The following is a 20,621-nucleotide window of genomic DNA, read 5'->3' on the forward strand; positions in this document are numbered from 1 at the left end:
CTGATCTTTTGCGAGTAGATCTATTCTGCGAGGAAGCCTGTGGTAAGGGCCCATGGCCATTTCCATAATAACAGTTAACCATAGTTACCTGAACCAGAAAGGAGTCACCACAATGACCCTGATAGAATTTCTTCTTCATAAGTAACATGGACATCAGTGAAAAGCTTACAGGAACATTCCTGTCCAAGAAAAGGAACAGGCATCTGTATTCCAGACCATCTTGCATGGAGTCCTGGATCACAGTTTTTCCAGATGAGAGAGGAGGCAAATAGGTCAACTTGAGGAACACCCCACAGATGGATCAAATTTTGAAAGACCCTGTAATTTAGGTTACTTTCATGAGGATCTGCCCTTGTCCTACTCAGGCTGCCTGCCATACAGTTTTGCTCTGACAGAATGTAGGATGCCTACAGAGTGAGATTGTGCTGTGGAGCTATATCCCAAGCTAACATGGCTAGGCTGCAAAGGGCTAAGACCTGTTTCCTCCTTACTTGTTGATGTACCACATGACTGTCATATTTTCTGTAACAATTTGAAGAGATCCCAGAGAGTAAAGATAATTCAGAGAGTTGAGCACCTTGATTAGGGCAAGCATCTCCTTCATATTTATGTGGTTGCATCTGTGCTTGGTGTCCCATGACCCCCTGCACTTTTATTCCTTCTGAAACTGCTCCTCATGCAAAGTCAGAAGTGTCTGTGGTGACTGACTGCTTTGAAGAAGGGAAGGAGAAGAGTAGACATGAATTTAAGGATATCAGGTATCTCCACCAAAAGACCTTTCTTCTTACAAATCCCAGCACTAATATTTGAAAAGATAAACTGTGTTGATGATGGGGCCAAAGATATTTCAGACACCACTGTATCTTTCTCATGTGAAGTCTTGCCAGGAGTATTATGAGAATCATAGATGCCATGAGATCCAAAAACATGAGATATTCCCTTGCAATGACCAAAGTCTGAGTGGGATCTAAATGAAGATCTATTTTTTTTCCTCTGGAAGAAAAGTTCTTTGAACTAAGGTATCCAATTGACATCCCGGGAGCACAATCCTGTGTGAGAGAATCAAGAAAGACTTTTGAATGTTCTCTTGAAATCCCAGCTTGCGTAAGAGATCTCGCATGAAAAAGAGAGAGAGAGATTCTTGCAATGCTCTACCAGGTTCTTATCTACTCTCATTGTATATTTTGTACACTTGTATTTTCAACCAAAATGGGTAATATCCTCTGATTGTATAATAACTGCTGTAAAGTCTACAGTCTGTATGCTACTACTCTGTAATGTCTCTTTTGTAAATGTTTCTTCTCTCTGTAAACTTATGGAGTTTTCTCCCCAGGACGCCACTGAAAATGGACACTTGTCCAGTCACACTATCCTGTCAAACAAATGTTAAATAAATAGATTGGGTGACCCACATCCTGCTTGACTTGTGGATGTGTTGGAGCTCCATCAGGGTTTGATTTGTGACAACCTTGTAGGTCACCCCTTAACAGTCAGTAGCAGACAGAGTAAAGGGATAGGGCTTTTAGTCTATCCAAATAGGACATACTGTTTACACCCTATATTTTCTTTGTGAGGAAGCTCTGAGGTCACGCCAGCTACTGTAAGTGCCTAATCAAGTAAATGCCAAATGGTGCATTGTACTTGATTATTGATCTAATGAGGGCTGAGTACAGCGGGACTATAATTTCCTTGGATCTGGGTGTCATACCATTACTTATAAGTTGTGCCACATAGAAGGGATTTCTCACCATTGTGGACACATGGCAGTCAAAGTTCAGGCTACTATCCCTCTGTGTACCTAGATCTCTCACCTCTGAGTTTATTCTTAGGGGTGTGCTATTGATGTTGTAAATTTTCAAGGGTATTTTACTTCCCAAAGGGTATGGTAATGCATTTTTTGCATTTCGCTTTAGGCCATGGTTCTGGTACCAATCACTTGTCTGATCTAGGCCTTCCTAAAGGATATCTACATCACTGGGGGATTCAATGACTTTCCCAGCTTGCATTTGTCGGCACAGTTTGTTATCCAAAAGTCTTCCACATTAGCCTTGACTTTAGAGATGTATATTCCAAACAGAAGTGCTGCCAGCACTGAGCCCTGTGGCACACCACTAGTAACTGGCCTCTTGCCAGATCTAGATTCACCCACTTTAATAACTTGTCCTGTCAGTGAGCCAGTTGGCTATCCATCTGGTTTGGTAGGGATTTATGCCCAGTTTTGTGAGTTTATTTATAATATCCGAGTGGGGAATTGTGCCAGGTTGAGGCAGGTGGTATGTACTGTCTCAGCCTTATCTATGGCCTTAGTGACTTTCTCATATTTGTGAGTACCAGATCTAGGATATTTGTTCCCCTAGTGAGACCAGCTGCTCTAGGACATTTGAATTTACAAAGTTAAGAAATCTTTGGGCCTGCAAGTTAGTGGATGTGTATGCCACCCAATTAATGGAGGGACAGTTAAAATCACCCATGATTATGGTATTAGGTTGGATGGTGAGAGATTTTAGTAACTTCAGGTATGGTGTATGGATTTCCTGCTTTATGGTGGGAGGCTAGCAAGAATATGGCAATGGATATTTCCCATGGCTAGCTGGACATGGAGTAGCTCAAGTATGTCATATTGTTTGACCAACCTTGAGGTGTGCTTATCCTTTATGTAGATAGATACACCTCTGACGTTTGCTCTTTCATGTTCAGTGGGTGTTTGGAACGTATGAAAGGTGTTATAGCCATGCACTGCCAGAGTGCTTTCCATGGCTTTGAACCATGTTTCAGTAACTGCACAGATGTCAGCATTCTCCAGGGTGAGGACAGCTTTTAGGGAGTTTATCTTGTTGAGACTCCTAGTGCTGAGCAGTAACATCTTTAGGTTGTCCTGATTAGCTTTTGTTACATTGGAAGGCTTGTCTGTTTGGCAATGCTTAAAAAAGGCACTATAGGGGTTGATAATGTTTCAGCCAATATTCAAAAGCCTCAAGGTAACAGGTGAAGACCATCCCTGGCAAAGCAGGATGGCTTGTTAACCATGTCCTCCCAGGCTGACAATTATTGGACCCCTTTGGAATGACACCAGTAACTAAGCCAATTATTAAAGTCAATCATTTTTTTTTCTGGTATTATTGCATCATCCTTGTAGACGGTAGAATGCTGCTTAATGCTAGCTCAATCATTTCTCTCTTCAAATAATCCAAGGAGGTATGTCTCAGGTCATTCACATCCACATGGACTATGACTGAGTCATACTGGTTCTTAGGGTAAGTGACCTGAGTGCTTTCATGATCTGGCAGATCCTGGTCCCTGACAGGAAACTAACTATAACCTTTGCTTTATCCAGCCTGGTAAGAGGGACATCACTATGTTTCACAATGGAGTCTCCTATCCAGAATACTGGGTTGTGGAATGTTTCACCCTATGGGCTTGCAAGTTAAGCCACAATGAGATGTGGCTTTATGTGTTGTGATGAGAATTGTCTTGTTTGTGTTCATAGGTTCATAGGTTCATAGGTTCATACTAGGCTATCTGCCCAAGGGCATTTATAAGCCTAGCCCATAGTTATGTGGCTTTCGCCACCCCTTTAGTTTGAATAAAAACTATGCCTATCATTTTGCTGTGCCTCTGTCAAGCAGTGACGCTGAAGTAATCCCTGGGGTATATCTGCAATCTCCCATCCATTGGTCAAGATTCCTCTTGAACAAGACCAGAGAGGTGCTCTGCCTCACATGTACCGGGATTTTGTTCCACAGCATAGGGAGTCTCTGGGTGATGAATCTGTCCCTCCAGCACGTTCTATTTATAACCGTGTCAAGGTTTAAGTCTCCCGCCCTTGTGGTTCTGAGGGATCTAGATTTTTTGAGGTGAAGCATATTCATCAAATCTGGGTTTGACATGGCCTTATATGTCAGGCACAGGTCACCTCTGAGCAAGCGGTATGAGACTGAATAGAGCTGGAGTTCTTTCAGTCGGGCAGCATAAGACATATTTTTGAGACCCTTTATCCTTTTGGTGAGGAACTTTTGGGGCCTTTCAAGCTGCAGCAGGTGTCTGGTCAGATACATTCCGAACAGAGTTTCTGATTACTATGCCTGAGAGGCCTTTGAGGTTTTGGAACATTACATCTGAGCGCATCTGCACATGTGCGTCTGTGTGCGTGGTCCTCTGTGGGTGTGTTGAGTGATGTGTGTGAGTCGCTGACAACCTGTTTATTGCTTTTTGTGTCTGTATGTAAGAATCTAGCTTTCAGTGTCAATGTGTAACTAAATCTCCCACATACTGTATTTGTCTATTCAAGAATTAAGTGGTTGTCAGTGTACATAAGGCAATTGCTGCATTGCCTCAGGATGCCCATGTCCACCAAGTTGGATGCAGAGATAACACGGAAGTACCCATCCATGGTTGCAGGTCCTAATGTGCACTTGCAAGTGGTAGGAGTACAGGGTGTTTGCAACTGAATGAGGAAAATGTGTTTACTTGGTGTAATCTGCAGCTAATCTAACCAGCAATGCTACCTAGTGCCCAAACTAGACGCTCTTTGGATGTTACAGTTAGGTAAGGTAGACCTAAATAGTTCTAACTAAATGTATAATTTACAATACAAATCCATACACCATACCTGAAGTTACTAAAATCTCTCACCATCCAACCTAATACCATACTCGGGTGATTTTAACTGTCCCTCCATTAATTGGGCGGCATACACATCCACTAACTTGTAGGCCCAAAGATTTCACCACACAAACTTGTTGGCTTGTGAATAATGCAAGACTGAGGTAAAGTCCTGAGGTGTTTTTTTACAGGGAAATTTCAGCTTCTGGTGATTGCGAATATGCAACACACCAGTAACTGCCGCTGCATGAAGAGAATCTTCATGCAAATGCTAGGTTTATATATGATCAGAAAAAAGCTAGTTTTACACTAACGATGTCCTAAGGCCAATCAGGTAGCACACAATAAGCTTTCCACCAGCAATTCCCAGCTAAGACAGGTGAAATCAGTTGTCAATTGCCACAAGAATGCAGACTTTGATTCTCTTAATGTAAAATGACTGGTTTGTAGCCCAAGTGTTAAGGATGCCTAATACTAACTAAGAAACACAAGATACAATGTATTTCAGTGCAGAGCAGCAGCCCTTTCAGCAGTTGAAAATGCAACTTTAAATTTTAAAGAAATGAAAAAAAAAAACAATAAATAGCACACTAATCTCTCACAGTATAATGAAAATAAGAAACACTTCTAAATGTTTGCATTTGTACAGGGCACTGGCAAGGTAAGCAGCTCTGTGCAAATTTGCTGAATTTATACCAGCACTGGAAAAACAGAAAATTGACTACTGAGTCCTCTGGCCCTTAAAGTGACTATGCTTTGAACCCTTTTGTGTGCTATTAAACTCAGATAGACCAGGCAAACCCTACTGCCACTAGCTGAATTTTTCCAGTCCTCCTAATGTAAAGACATAGTAAAAGAATGTCTAGAGTGAAATACTATCACAAAGCAAATTTAAACTTAAGGAAAGGCAGTAAGTAATTCAAGATAACAACAGTGTACTTTAAGCAGTTTATAAAGGTGTGATCATTCAATAAAAGTACTTCACTTTGTAAAAATGAGGCAAGAACCACTCAATTGTGTAGAATTTGTAAAGGCACTAAAAACAAGGTAAGCTGTTTAATAAGCCCCTCGGTCAATAAAACAACTACATGCAGGAATCTCTAGTATATTTCCCCAACCTATATAGACCAGGCTACAACCCAGTGCCACTAGATGGAAAATCCACTGACCTCTTGATTTAAAAACAGGAAAGTGCTTGGTAGAGTGTAAAAATACACTACTTTATCTTATAGCTAGCTAAATAATGAATTTAGAGCAAGTAAATTAGTAGAATAGACAATGAAAGGCATATTGCACTTTTTTTCAAAATAAGCACAAGGAAAGGCTAATAAATAATTCAAAATCTACAGCAGTGTAGAACGGGAGGAGCTTCTATAAATCAATTTACAGTAATGGTGGGCAGCTTCAAAATTATCAAGTGTAAAAAGCAGATCAAGTAATAGGACAGTGATGGGAAAAATAACCAGCTGGGAATAACCAACAGTGCTTGTAGTTTTTGCAGTCCTTGAGCCTTATTAGAAAAGACAAAGCCACATATATACTTTGTGTATTTAAGTATCACTCAAGAAACAAATTAACTAATGAAAAAAGCATGTGAAATGTGCAGCCTCGTAATTTAAGTGTCTATCGCATAGAACAAAAACATAAGGCCAAGCAGATTTCTCAAAACAGAAATCAAAATGGAGTAGGTAAAACAGAAAGTAGCTGAAAGCAGCTCCATCAATTTAAGTGACTCACAGACAAAAATGGAGATTACTTTCCTCACCAGCAGGGTGTCACCAACAATGTTTTTTTCCACACCATGAATCTTATCAGAAAAGACAAGATTATAAATGTACTCTGTGTATTTATGTACCACTCAAGAAACAAAATAATTAATGGAAAAAAATCATGTGAAATGCACAGCCTGGTAATGTAAGTGTCTATCTGCCACACAGAACAAAACACCAGACCACATAGATTTATCAAAACAGAAAATAAAATGGAACAGGTAAAACAGAAAGCAGCTCTATCAGCTTAAGAAACTTGCAGACAAAAAAGAGATTACTTTCCTTACCAGTAAGGAATCACCAACAATCCATGTATACTCTAAAGAATTTTTCCTTAGGTAGACAGCAAATGTTGGAAGTGTGATGGGGAAGAAAAAGGTAACTGAAAATATATTTTCTGGGAGTGTAAGGAGTTGGCAGACTTTAAAGATTTCCTGCAGACTGGTCTGTCAGTTACTGGGTGAACAAATTGCTGTAACTAAGGAAATGATTTTTTTTTTAGCTATGATACAGAATCTGAGTTGTCTAGATATAGTAAGGCCTTCCTGAATCTAATTATGGCGGCTCCCAAAAAAGTAATTACTAGAAAATAGAAATCAAAGTCTAAACCAACTTTATTAGAAGTAGCAAATATAGTAACATAGATAAAACAACTGAAAATGTGATCTTTAGAAAAGGGTAGGAACAAATTAACAGGAAAAAAATGGGAATTGTGGGAACAATATATGCAGAGGAGGAATGAGGTTTAAAAGATGGTAGGATTTGAATGATCGATGTAATGTTTGACTGACAATGACCGGATAGATTGTAAGTGATGTATAATGTTCAAAACTACAATTGTGTCAACATGGTTTGTAATGTAAAATGTTTGCAAATGAAATTATGTAGGTATGGTTTGTTTTCATTTATATAAATGTAAGATTGTCTATGTCTTACTTGATAAAAAAAGGGTTGGCCATGGTGGTGCAGTGGTTAGCATTGTCACCTCACAGCAAGAGGCTCTCTAGTTCGATTCCTGGCTGGGGTACCTCCTGTGCGGAGTCTGCGTGTCCTCACTACAATCGCGTGGATTTTGTCAGGGTGCACCGGTTTCCTCCCACATTCCAAAGACATGCAGTAGGTAGACTGGACACTCTAAATTGGCCATAGATGCGAGTGTGTGTGCGGTTGAATGGTATAGATGAACTACTGCAGCAGGGCTAGCCACTCAATGGTGCAAACCTTAGCTCGAGATGAATGTCATTGCTGAAGTGACACCCTGACCCTATGTGCAAAATGGGATAAAGGGGTTGAGGATGGATGGGTTTCTTGTTTAAAAAAAATAATAATTTATTGATTATCAAAAAAAAATGCTTGTAGTTTTTACAGGCCTTTAGTTTCTCCTTTGAGGACCTTATCTGTCCAGCAAAGGAACAGCACAAGCAGACTGTCCATCCCTGAAAGCCCACAGAGGAGTGCCCTCTTCAATGTTAGGAAAGCTCTGAATGGCTTGGCACCCAAACCTGTCTTTTTAGTCAACTCAGTTTGAGTCAATTAATGGTTTGGATGCATGGAAGTTGCCCTGAAGCTTTGGAAGCTGGTTGGCTGTTATACCCTTGGCAGGATATAAACTATATAGCTAAGGCTACTGTAGGAGTGATCAATATGATGAACATCTCCGAGTTCTGTTGCTTGTGTAACAGGAAGGCTTGAGGAGAATGCAGGCTATGTACAATTCTAGATGCTTTATGAATTAAAGTAAGATAAATGTATTGTACTCCACTGGAGAAGGACATCCGTTCAAGTTTATTCAGTATATTTTATGTGCATGTGTTTACAACAGGTTGGTCAACAAATCTGGCCATCATGTAGTATGCAGACTCTAATTTAATGGAAAGTTATCTTTTTTTAGGTTACCAATGGCAGGTATGCTATCAAGCAATTTGGAAAGTAGAGGGGAATTGGCTAAGGCATTTTCAGTAGAGGGTGGTAAGCAGGATTTTATGCAATATAGGGCTCAAAATCTTTTTTTGTGTTTTCAGAGTTATGTTGTTATACTGTTGACGTGCTTATTAAAATAATGTCAGCTTTCAAAAGTTATCGCAAGATACAAGATACTTATAATGTTGAACTAGCTGAATTATGGTGTTACTTCTACATATCTGAGTAGGTAACATTGTTTTTGGTTTTACATTGAAGATCAGAAGCTTAGTTTTTATTTCCTTAACTATGAGTTTGGATTCCTTCAGATATATTAGTAAAGTATCGACTGGAGATATTAGTGAGATAGTGCAGATCTAATACACTGCACAGTATTGTGGAGTCATATCTATACTGCAGTAAGTTTAACCTATTTGTGTGATGGGGTATCATTAGTAATGGACCTAGTATACTGCCTTGAGGTATTCCTATACTGGTCTGAGTCTTTACAGATGTAGCAGATTTCCATACTTTAGACTGATATCTGTTAGACAGGTAGAAAGCAAACTAGTTAGTAATGGGGACTGGGAATCCTAGAGACTGTAGTCTATGTAGGAAAATGTTATGATTAACAACATTAAAGGCCTTTAAGACAACAGTAAAACAGGGCACCAGTATGAAGTGCATGACAAACATAAAACTTTCCTATGCAAAATTGTTCCAAAAATCACTTCTAAAGCCACAAAGACTTCCTAGGTACAGCACTGCTGTAGATGTATGCACCAAGGCCAAACCTCAGTGATGCATTAACACTCATTCCATACCAATACAGCTTCTTCTTCTTCTACCAGGGCTTTCACATACAGGCTAAGATATTCTCTAGCCACAGTGCCTTTTTAAGGCAATGTCAGTCTACTCAGGCTGTGATGTCCTTACTCTGGGCCAGTAATCAAGGAGCCTGAATCCTCACCATTGACACTGGAGATGGACATTCACTTGGAATAAAAATGGATGCACCCAGTATTTCCAGATGCGGCTCACTGCATCAAGCACAATTTCCCTTAAGAGCGCATAGGGAGCACACACAGTCCATGGTCTGGATTTCTCTCTCTCTCTCTCTCTCTCTCTCTCTCTCTCTCTCTCCAGGGCCCCAGTGAGACTCCCCACTTGCACAGCTGTACAGTTCAGTCCTCATTCGAGTGTCCAAGCCAAGTCCTCCAACACCCACTTTGTGAAACCAGTGCTTTGTGTCCCTGCTCCAAGCAGCTGACACACACTCTTTGATATTTGATTTTCACACACACACACACACACACACACACACACACACACACACACACACACACACACACACACACCTGGGAAAAGCTGGCACAGATTTATTAGCTATGCACCCTTCTGCCCAGACTATATGGTAGTTACTGCCACCAGACACTCCAAAGCCAGCTACTCTAAGGTTCTTAGAAGGGTACCCAATTATACTAAGTGAAATTAATATTAATACAAATGGTAGTGTTTTGACCAATGCAGTAAGGCTTTCAGGAGTGGTCACAGAATCACCAAATAGATATGAGTACCCTCAAAGGTTAAAATATTCTTTAAAGGACCAGCCACAATGAAATGTTTAAATATATTTAATAATCAACAATAAAAGAACATGAAAAAACTAAATATCTATTTACAATAAACACCAGAGTTTCAACCACGTGAAATGTTAAAATAACACATATGAATAGATTCACACAGATACAGAAACACAGTACTTAACTAGACTCACTATATTTTCCTGACTGATCTAAAGAATTGCTATTCTCTGGTCATTTACCAGAGCAAGGCAAGATGAAGTAGTTGAGGGATCCTTCTATGTCCGCTTTCAAAAAACAGGATGCTCAGAGACTTTAGTCTCATCTAGTATTAGAAAACATAATTTCAGTGATGGACTACAGAATGACTTCACATATATCTGGCTCCCATGCTACTCTGTTCCCTAGCAAATTACCCAGAATCCTGCACATATGTGTCAATAACACACACACACACACACACACACACACACACACACACACACACACACACACACACACACACACACACACACACACACACACACACACACACACACACACACACACGGAGTTTTGCTAAGATCTGCTACAGCTTCTGGAAGTCCTACAGCAGCTAATAAACCATTCTCTGGCACAGACATTTCATCTCTGGCTGCTGTCAGAACTCTAAGATACAATCTTTTTGGCCTAAATTAAGTAATTTAATTTCTTACTATTTTTCAAAGTTAGCTGGACTGCGATTAACCTCTTCTCTTCCAGTAACCTATCTACAACAGTACAGTCTGACATAAATGTATATTTCTTTTTTGTCCAGCAGTACACACTGTTGCTACAATTTAATACAAAAATACAAACAAAGGGCACTCAGGTCAGAAGCAGCAGAATAAAGCCTCTCAACAAGGATCTCAGGGCGGCCACGGTGATGCAGTGGTTAGCATTGCTGCCTCACAGCAAGAGGTCCTCCGGTTCGATCCTCGGTTGGGGTGCCTTCTGTGCGGAGTCTGCATGTCCTCCCTGTGGTCGCGTGGGTTTCCTCCGGGTGCTCCGGTTTCCTCCCACATCCCAAAGACATGCTGCAGGTGGATTGGACACTCTAAATTGGCCCTAGGTGTGCGTGTGAGTGTGCCTTCTGTGGAAGGTTGGGCGCCGGGCTGGCAACTCGACACCGTAAAACTCCACTGCCATTCAATGTGCGGACAAGGTGATCCGCTGTGGCAACCCCTAACCGGGAAAAAGCCGAAAGAAGAAGAAGAAGAACAAGGATCTCAAAATAATAATACATCCAAAAATCATGAGAGAGTTTATTAAAATAAGTCAAAAGCTTTTGTCCCTAAAAATATATGGGATTTCTTCAGAACATTAAACAGCAAAAATGGCAACCATTAAACATTAAAACAAGTCTTGTTAAGAGTCATGTGATGTCATGTTACTAATTAAATATGTATTCATCTTAAAGGGAAAAAGTAAAAAACATTATATAAAACAGTTTATAAAAACGTTCATATTGATAGACACTTTTCCCACTGTCAGTTTGTTTTACATTTTTAATACAAGTAACTTTACAAATACATTTCAATACAAGCATCTGTACAAATCAGTTTTATATATTTATTTTTATTTATTTTATTATTTATTGACATTTGTTAACCAGGTTAGTCCAAATGGGCTTGTGGCCCATTTTCAGTGGAGACCCGAAGAGAAAAGCTCCAAGAAATAATACAGATTACAGAAAAAGTAAGTAACATTTTTGCAAATAGTAAAATACATATACCTAAGGAGGTATTGCTTAAAATACATTATATTAGGAAAATACACTTGTCAAAAATTATACAGAGTAACATTATACCAGGAAAATACACTTGTCCAAAATTATACAGAGAAAGAAAAATATATAGATATTTACAACAAGTTTTAAATTTCAACAGTTGTAATTAGAGAGCTAGAGCTAGTATATACAAATGACATATAATTCTTTACAAAATTCCAGTTAGCTATGCTATATTACATATCCACTGCCCTACTTCTCCTGGCATGGCTGGCAATACCTCACATTGTCATACAGGCTACCAAATTAGTAAATACAAATTCTAATTTTTCAAATGTCAACATAGCGCTGTTCAATGCAGAGAGAAATAAGAAAATGTCCTCTCCTGGCACCTTCCTAACCCTGAAAAATATGAATATTTGTGTTGTCATTAAAACCTGGTTCCAGTGCAGTGACATCACTCCATCCTTACCTGAATTTTTTGCTTATCACTAATTTAGGCCTGCAAGTGTGGACAGTAATAATTCTGTTGGTGGTGTGCCTTTCTTTAGCTGAAACATCACCACCTCTAGAATAATCGATTGAGGATCCTAGTATCTGTAAACAGAACTCATATCACATCCTGGTCAACTACAGAACCCTGTTCTTTACATTTTGAATCATGAAACATAAAATGAGATCCCTATGTTACACAGAGTACCTAAAAGCCCTGTATCTCTTCTCCATCTCCTATAGACTCTTATGTAGTGATCTATGCCTGGTTTACAGTACTGCACATGACCCCATCCTGATTAAGCTTTTGCATTTCCATACAACAGGTAGTAGTAACGCAAACACAAAATCAAGGGACCTAAATCAATACTGTAACATAAATAGGAGTTGGTGTGATAGATGTCTCTACCAAAGAATCCTTCACCATCTGAAACACACTCTTGTTTTCTGTAAAGCAGAGAACATTCCTCAGTATCTCTAAATCTAAGTTAGATGATTAATGATAAATTACAGATTTACCAAATGCCCAACACCCCTGTCTCTTATGGTCGGGCGGGGGGGGGGGTAGGGGTAGTAATTAGTGAGATGTATTAACGGGACTTTGATGGAAAGACTTCAAAAGACTTAACAGTTCTACTGCCTGTTAGCAAGCTATAAATCTAAATTATTTTATTTATATATGTACATTTGCACGTATGTATGTAGTTATCTTAACTGGTTCATCACTGTCAGATCTAAGTGGTTTACTCAGAGGACCGATATTTTTGAAAACTGTATAGCACACCAATCAAAGCAAAATCTTTTAATACCTATACAAATAAAAAAAAAAATCTAACAAACATCTTTAACGGAATACAGGAGCAGAGACATACATCTCATTTGGAAAAAAATATTATACTAAAGCTAAAAAAAAGAAGCAATGAAAATCTGCCTGATCAAAAATGTCATACATTTTATTAAGCAAACATAAACTAGAAAATTTTGTAATATAGAATATATTTTACCCTTCTTCTTTGTACACTGTTGCCATGGTTTTGAAGCATGCTTTGTACTTAATTTCTCCTGGAACTGGCTGTGGACCTTGAATCCTGCTTTTAGCAACATCAAATGGGATGTTAACAACAGAGGAAACAGTTCCCGAGACTAGACCAATCACAAATTTTCTTAAAAATTCTAGTGTTGGGTCCTAGAGGAAGTGGAACAGCAACAACTTAATTGTTAAATCACAGACAAATAAAATGCATTTAATAAAAACATTTGCATTGCATACTTCTCTTTGTTCAGCTGAACACATTAGTATTTCTTATAGTGAAACTTGTTTTCTTGACATCCTCATTGGCTATGTTTTTACACATGGTCTAAATTGCTGAAGCACACATTTCCTCACACAGGATTTATAAACACAGTTCATAAGGAAAGGCCGGTATCGCATATGGGGCTGATTTGTATAATTGGGCTCCACAATGTACTTAGTATTACTGTATCAAAACAGGAGAAATCCAAGCACACTATTAGCTAATTGGCCAGAATATTTTACAAATGACAGCAACTTCCACCATGAAGCTTACTGAAGTGCTCATTTGTGTGCAGGACCCCCAAACGTTAAATTAAATAAAGGCTGATTTCAGTCTGCTGTGTTTCATGCCATTCCCTCCAGGTTTTTTAAATTTATTTTCACTTGTAGTTGGTCGACCATACTAAGTAAGTACTAACTTCCTGTGATTAACAAACTTTGTTGGTGTGGCTGTAAGATGGACTGAAGTTTTGCTCCAAACCCCCATGGTAACTGCCTGGGGAATTTGTGCACTGAGTTATATATTACTGTTTTATAATTCCATGGTAACCAGGATAATTGGATAAAATGTTTATTAAAAATGTTTGTTCTATCTTTCTTTCACCAGGGTGAGTCAGCTATCACTGCAGTCCTAGAAAAATCCTGAAATACTGTCTAGAACTGAGCATAAATGAAGATTAAAAAAGTATGTGACGTTTTGAAAAGAGTAGATAGTAACATGAATTTAATTGCATTTTCTTAACACATTAACCGTTCTGCAGTAAATCTGTCGTCTGTTTTACACAAATTATGAAAATTTAAAATAACATTATTATTATTAAATCAAGTAGATAACATTTGGTATGGCTACTTAGTTCATGCCATAGATTAGTATCACAAATAGATTTTCATTAAACTTGTTAAAACTGCTGTAAATGCACATAATTCACTATTACTGTAACAAATCTTTTACATTATAGTAGTAATAAACATTGACTGAAACATCTTTATCTATATATAATGCAAAAAGCAGAAACTTATATCAATAAAACTGAGTACAATAATGACACAGTGAAGAATTTTAATACTAAGATGCAATACAATGTTGGAAAACTAGTTAAACAGTGTGCCTTTTATTATAAGCCAGATATAAGAATTCACAGCCATACATTTTATTTATAAGTTTAATTTTATTAATTGTATTATTTCCGTATTGGGATAACCATTTACACAGGAGATCCAGAAGTACCATGCAAGACAGAAAAACATTAGGAAACAGGTACAGGTTAAAAGCAGATGCAACAGTTACTATACAATGAGATACAATACTATAGAAATGTATCACACAGGCAAAAATACAAATGTATACACAAAGCAAGGTGCGCAGATAGAAGTACAAGTGGAACAAAAATTGAGCCTGCCTAGTTCTGTCAAAAGAAGGTAAATTATTTTTTCACATTTGTTAACTAAGCCCAACTCAGTGTACTACAGAAAAAAGTGAGCCACGCATGCAGCATAAACACAGTGCATTGTTCAGGTCTAGCTGCAGTGTGCAGATGCACCACCCCACGCACACACACACACACACACACACACACACACACACACACACACACACACACACACACACACACACACACACACACACACAAGCTCACACTTCCAACTGAGTGTGCAACAGAAAAAAAGTAAGCTGCTGCACATGCAGCAAAAGCACAGAGCATTGTTCAATTCTATCTGCAGTGTGCAGATGCACCAGCATGCTTGTACGCATACATGCTTGCACATACACACACACACACACACACACACACACACACACACACACACACACACACACACACACACACACTCACAAATTATGTCCTTAATGCATGAATAATACCAGGGGCATGTGAGCAGCAGAAATGAGATATCAAGGGAAATAGAATGAACAGGTACCACCCCATAACAATCTGCATAACTAAGTTCAAGGAACATACCAGCAGTTACATCAAATTTGTCATACCCACAGCATAAGCAAACTGTGCACCCATTGTATCAAGAATGCAGTGGGCACAGGGAAAAGGGTGGGAGAATTCCTGGGAGAACAGCATAAGCAACTGTGCACCCATTACATTAAGAGTATTATGGGCACCTATGAAACAGAAAAGCACCCTCAATGCCATACAGCATGAGCAAGTTGTGCATCCATTACAGGAATAATGCAATGGCATGAGGAAAATTGGGTATGGCAATTTCAGGGAACACGGCATATGCAACTGTGCACCCATTACATGAAGAGTGCCATGGGCAGCTGACCAACAGACAGAAGACCTGAAGGTCAAACAACATGAACAGGTTGTGCACCCACTACCCGAATAGTGCCACTGGGCAAAATAAAAGCAACCTGAAGTCACAAAACATGACTCAAGTGTGCATCCAATACATGAACTGTTTAAAAGTAGCATTCATTTCTGACTAGACAGATGCATCCATATCATGCTTAGCTTGTATGGTAGCAGTCTAGATGGCAGCTACATTGTCACACCAGTAAAAGACTTCAACATAAAGAACCTAAACATTTTTCAGAAGTTGGATGACAGATTAGAGTGGAGGCACTGTTAGGCAACTTTTTTTTCCCCCAAAGAAATTGCTGAACTGAATTAAGTATATGGGACAACCACCCACCACTAACAAGGTTGGTGAATGCTCATAGTGCACGCAGGGTAAGATATACACTTTGAGAATATTAATTTTAACAAACAAAGAGATGAGATTAATCCATCTGTCAGGATTAGAAATCCTGCTGATTCTGTGATTATCAAAGATTTTGTTTTTCATGAGCAGAAAATCAAGGCCCAAGTAGACACCTAAGTACTTTAGACCATGTGAGTCCCAGCCATTTTCAATATGTGAAAAGTCACTTGATGGTATCTGGCTATGCAATGCAAGTGTACACGATTTGTCAAGGTTTAGCTTATAGCTAGAGCAACAACTGTTAACAGCTATACTCCCCAAATCTACAGTAGGGTGAATCTATTGGTAAACCAAGAGAAAGCAGAATGTCATCTGCTTGCTGTTACATCCTTCTAAGAGAGCAGTGGCTTCCACGTGACAGCCACCTCTGCTTGGGTGACAATGAAGGACTAGAGTGCCTTCTTTGGACTGGAAACATCTGTAGGGGTGCTGGTTGCATTTCGCCTGGCTGTCATCTGTGTGTGTACAGTCTTCCAGACTTTAAATACCAGGAGGCCTGCTGAATTAGACGTGCTACTGCTGCACACCAATTTTTATTTGGTTAGGTAACTAACACAAGAGCCTAGTCTACAACATGTAAGGCAATGTCTTCATCCCTGTTGTTTATGAAATAAATTCCACTGCTTTCTCTATCTGCTGTGACTGACTTTACTACTGCCTTGTTACATACAGTGAAATTATTCTCTCTTTTTAAACTTCCTAAATGACTGACTGCATTTCTTCTGGATGCATTGCTGAAATTACCACCTTTGTTCTGATGAGTGTAATATTATAAATTTTAAATAATACTGCACTGTTGTGCCTTATTGCTGTTTTATTGTACTGCTGTTCACACTACTGGTAATATCTAAGACAACAGGTAGACAGAACCCAAATTAACTTATTATCTCAGTAACTAATTGTACTTTTCTTTCAGTGGTCTTGCTGCACTTTTGCAAGTTACAGATTACTGTACTGTTATGCAATTTAAACTTACTGCTCTACAGTACAGCACTAATTTCTGCTAGATTACCTATATGATATACTTTTATTACTCGGCTGACTGCTCTGCTGATACTGCATTTAAACTATCTGCTTTACAGTTTCTGCGCTTGGAACTATTCATTATGATTATCTGTAGCTATTGCTCTGCAGTTACACCATCCAAATCCAGAAGAGTAGCAAAGGTAGGGGTGAAGGGAGCAACCACCTCAGATGCAAAGTATGGAGAAGTGCAGTTCCTGCTAATTTTTTTTTTTTTTTGTGCTGGAATTTCTGAATGCCAGTACAGAAAATAATTTTAGCTCTTCATGTACATTAAGCTGATTGGCTTGCTACAGCTTAAAAAAAGTAGTAGTTCTTTTATTTTTATTTTTTGGCTAAGGAGGTAGTATAAGAAACCAACTGATACAAATTTACCAAACAGCTTTCAACAGTAAAAGATAAAGTCTTTTTTTTTTTTTTTTTTTTTGCTCTGTCATCCAAGGACAGTTACTTGCATTACACCTAAGCACAGATGAACAACTTCAAGTACTATGAACCTAGCTCACCCTTTGCTTTTCCAAGTCTGGCAGATGGTATGTCACATACAAGAACAGACCTAAGGGTCTGTTTCATAACGATCAGTGGCCTGTAATATATCATACTGTATACATTTGAAGAATCCAGAAAGACAGATCCCTTGAATCCAGTGTCAGCATGTTTATATTTATATGGCCAAAGATCACAAAAGCAATCTATGTATTACAGGCTGTGTCAAAACTATTATGGATGTCAGCCAGAAGTTCACACTCATTCATGCAGTCCATGATATGAATGAGCAATCCTCCTCTGAAGATTCTATTAGTAAGTGTATGGGGGGCTATACTTTCCATGCTGACTGGCATGCCTACTGTGTAGGGGACAACACAGTCCTTCTTCAACAGCATGAGCACTATAATGCAACTGTAAATAGAATAAACAAATAAAAGGACTACAGGAAAGCTAAGTATGTGGCAGCACATCTTTTAGAGTTATATTTTATAAAAGTATTATTAAGGTTCCCTAAATTAAAATATGGGATAGTACTTGGGTGTGAATTCAGTCATTTGTGTGCAATGAATTCAGACATATAGTACAAGTACTTGAGGGCAACAAGGCTCATGAGAAATACGAATATAAGATACTGTCTCACTGCAGGGGGTAACTCTCTATATGCTGAGTCTGAACAGCAATCACCCTCAAAGTTCCCTTGGTTAGGCTAGAGATGTTTGCTAGAAATATTTTGGGAGAATGAGGGTAGCTGCTTTTAATACAATATGGTTTCAAAAGACAGATGTTAAGAAAGTTAAATGCAAACTTCAGAACTATATGTTGCACTATAATATTATTTCACTATTACTGCCAGATTCTGAATTAAACATTAGCTAAAATTATAAGCACCTGTACAGGCACAAGCACAGTTACACAAACAATTACCTGCAGTTGTTAATTGTTGCTTTTTGAAAAACAGGTCACCATTTCATACAGATATGTTCGAAAGACATGCGTACATAAATTGGAGTGCCTTCGTTGAAGGTTGGGCATCGAGCTGGCACCTCGGCGTTTCGTAAAAATCTACTGCCAATCATTAGTGGACCGGAGTTCCGCTGTGGCAACCCCTTATCAGGAAAAAGCCGAAAGACAAACAACAACGACAACATTATGCTTAAGCAAAAGATTAAGACAGATACAGTGTCTCTCTGTAATGGTCAGTTAATGTCTGCTTTGATGTTACATCACCGATAACCATAGTCACTTGTCCAATGGACCTGAACCAGTTATCGTACAACACCTGCAGTATTACTTAGGACAACATTGTGAAGCAGGAGTGTCAGCAACAGAAACACATATTTAGGATGAGCAGGGATGTTGGGCTTGCATATAATTCAGTCCCCAAAAGGTAGTTAGTTTTTCAGAGTAAGGGACATTTAGAGGACAAGAATCCTTGCACAAAACGAGTAAGAGGTAGCTTTGTTAGAAGGACTTGGAGGAAATATTTATTGAGATAAAGGATCAAGAATACTTTGCCAAGAGCCTGTAAGGTGATGTGGTATTAATAAGAACACATGTGAGCTTTAGGAATAACTGGGACTGGCATAACATCAAAAATCCACAGGTTGTTCAGGAAACATGTCAGCAATCTTTTATTAAAGTATAAAATATCCAGGAGTGCATGACTGCAATACACAAATATTCAAGTAGCAAATACATTCCAAGTATTGACAAAGCAAATATGTTTCATAATGTGTTTTTTGAAGGTCCTGTGGATTTTGTATGAAATTTTGCCTAGGCATTTGACAGGGGCATAACGAAAGAAGGACTTATGGGAGGAGACTGACACAGACACAGCATCATCACAAGTTTAAAACATGGAGGTTAGTGAAACTGAGTAAAAGAAATGTTCTATAGGCCCTGTGTCATGAATTCAATCATTCTGTGAGTCTGTCAAGTTCACCACGACAGAACAAAGAGCTTCTTAAAATATAATTTATTTTCAGGCACCCCTCAGCACCTAGCTGACGTCTACTCATCATGCACATTTATAATTTCTTGATTTCATTCACACAGTTTTAGACGTTAGGGTCAGTCAGATTGACTGCTTTCATATAATGGTCTGGATTTTGCTTTCTCAATAATGGACAATTTTATTGCTGCCCTGCAAACTTCTCCTGTATTCTGATTAGGTTTTCTAATGCCAGTATGTGCACATTCTCAAGCACTAATGCCGAGGACTTAGACTTGTCCATTATATTCTTTACCTGTTACTTACTGGGAATCACCAGTGGTCAAAGCGACAGTCAGGAAATTCACATGGAAAGGCATGTAGGCTTCTAGACACATACTGGTCTGCTACAAACAGTGAATCTTCACCCAAGCTGTTATTTAAATCCAGGTCATTCGTGGCAGAGGCAGATAACTCACTATCATACCAAGAGACCATTATGTCATAACCAACTCCATGGCATGCAGAGTTAAAGCCCCAACTGGGACCCAGATGACTTATGTTTGACTAGTGGCACTTGTAATGGAGGGGCCAGAAAGGGGAGAACTGGAGTGAGTGTCCAAAGCCACATCACCAGTCCAGGAAAGGGAGAAAGGCAGCCAAGTCACAATTCAACAGCAGCATTAAAAGTCTGGTGAGCTATATACAGCTTGCATGCACCCCCTGAAGACAATCATACAACAGCTCACAAGGTTGCCTCAGGACAGTCATGTTACGACATACTCTTTGGAAGAAGTTGTGATCCTGCGCCATCATTCTTAGTCTCCTCACCCTCTCCGTACAGGAGTTAGTAGAGCCCAGGTGAGACTAAGGTTTGTCCTGTAGACCTGCTGAAGAAGAAGAGGAGCTGATGGCAGCTGATGGTCAGCTGTGGGGAGTTAAATAAATGAATTCAATATCAATATCTCTTGAAACATAACTTAATCTTGCTTTTTCAAAAGGAAAAAAAAGACAAATTATGCGCTTACTTACTGCTATGTCTTTGAAGGAAAATAAATGGCTCTGTATAATAAAA

At 38.9% G+C, this 20,621-nt stretch overlaps 1 protein-coding gene across 1 annotated transcript in view; it reads right to left on the reverse strand.

Moving 5' to 3' along the window:
* SLC25A21 (solute carrier family 25 member 21) overlaps positions 1-20,621 on the reverse strand; it is a 2,418,593-nt gene that overhangs the window by 144,921 nt on the left and 2,253,051 nt on the right. Inside the window, exon 7 of the mRNA XM_044074218.1 lies at positions 13,097-13,278. Within this exon, the coding sequence (XP_043930153.1) occupies positions 13,097-13,278 (182 nt within the window). The remainder of the gene's footprint in view (positions 1-13,096; positions 13,279-20,621) is intronic.

Source organism: Protopterus annectens, chromosome 6.part0 (genome assembly GCF_019279795.1).
Source record: "Protopterus annectens isolate FY-2018-M chromosome 6.part0, PAN1.0, whole genome shotgun sequence".
NCBI lineage: Eukaryota > Metazoa > Chordata > Ceratodontiformes > Protopteridae > Protopterus > Protopterus annectens.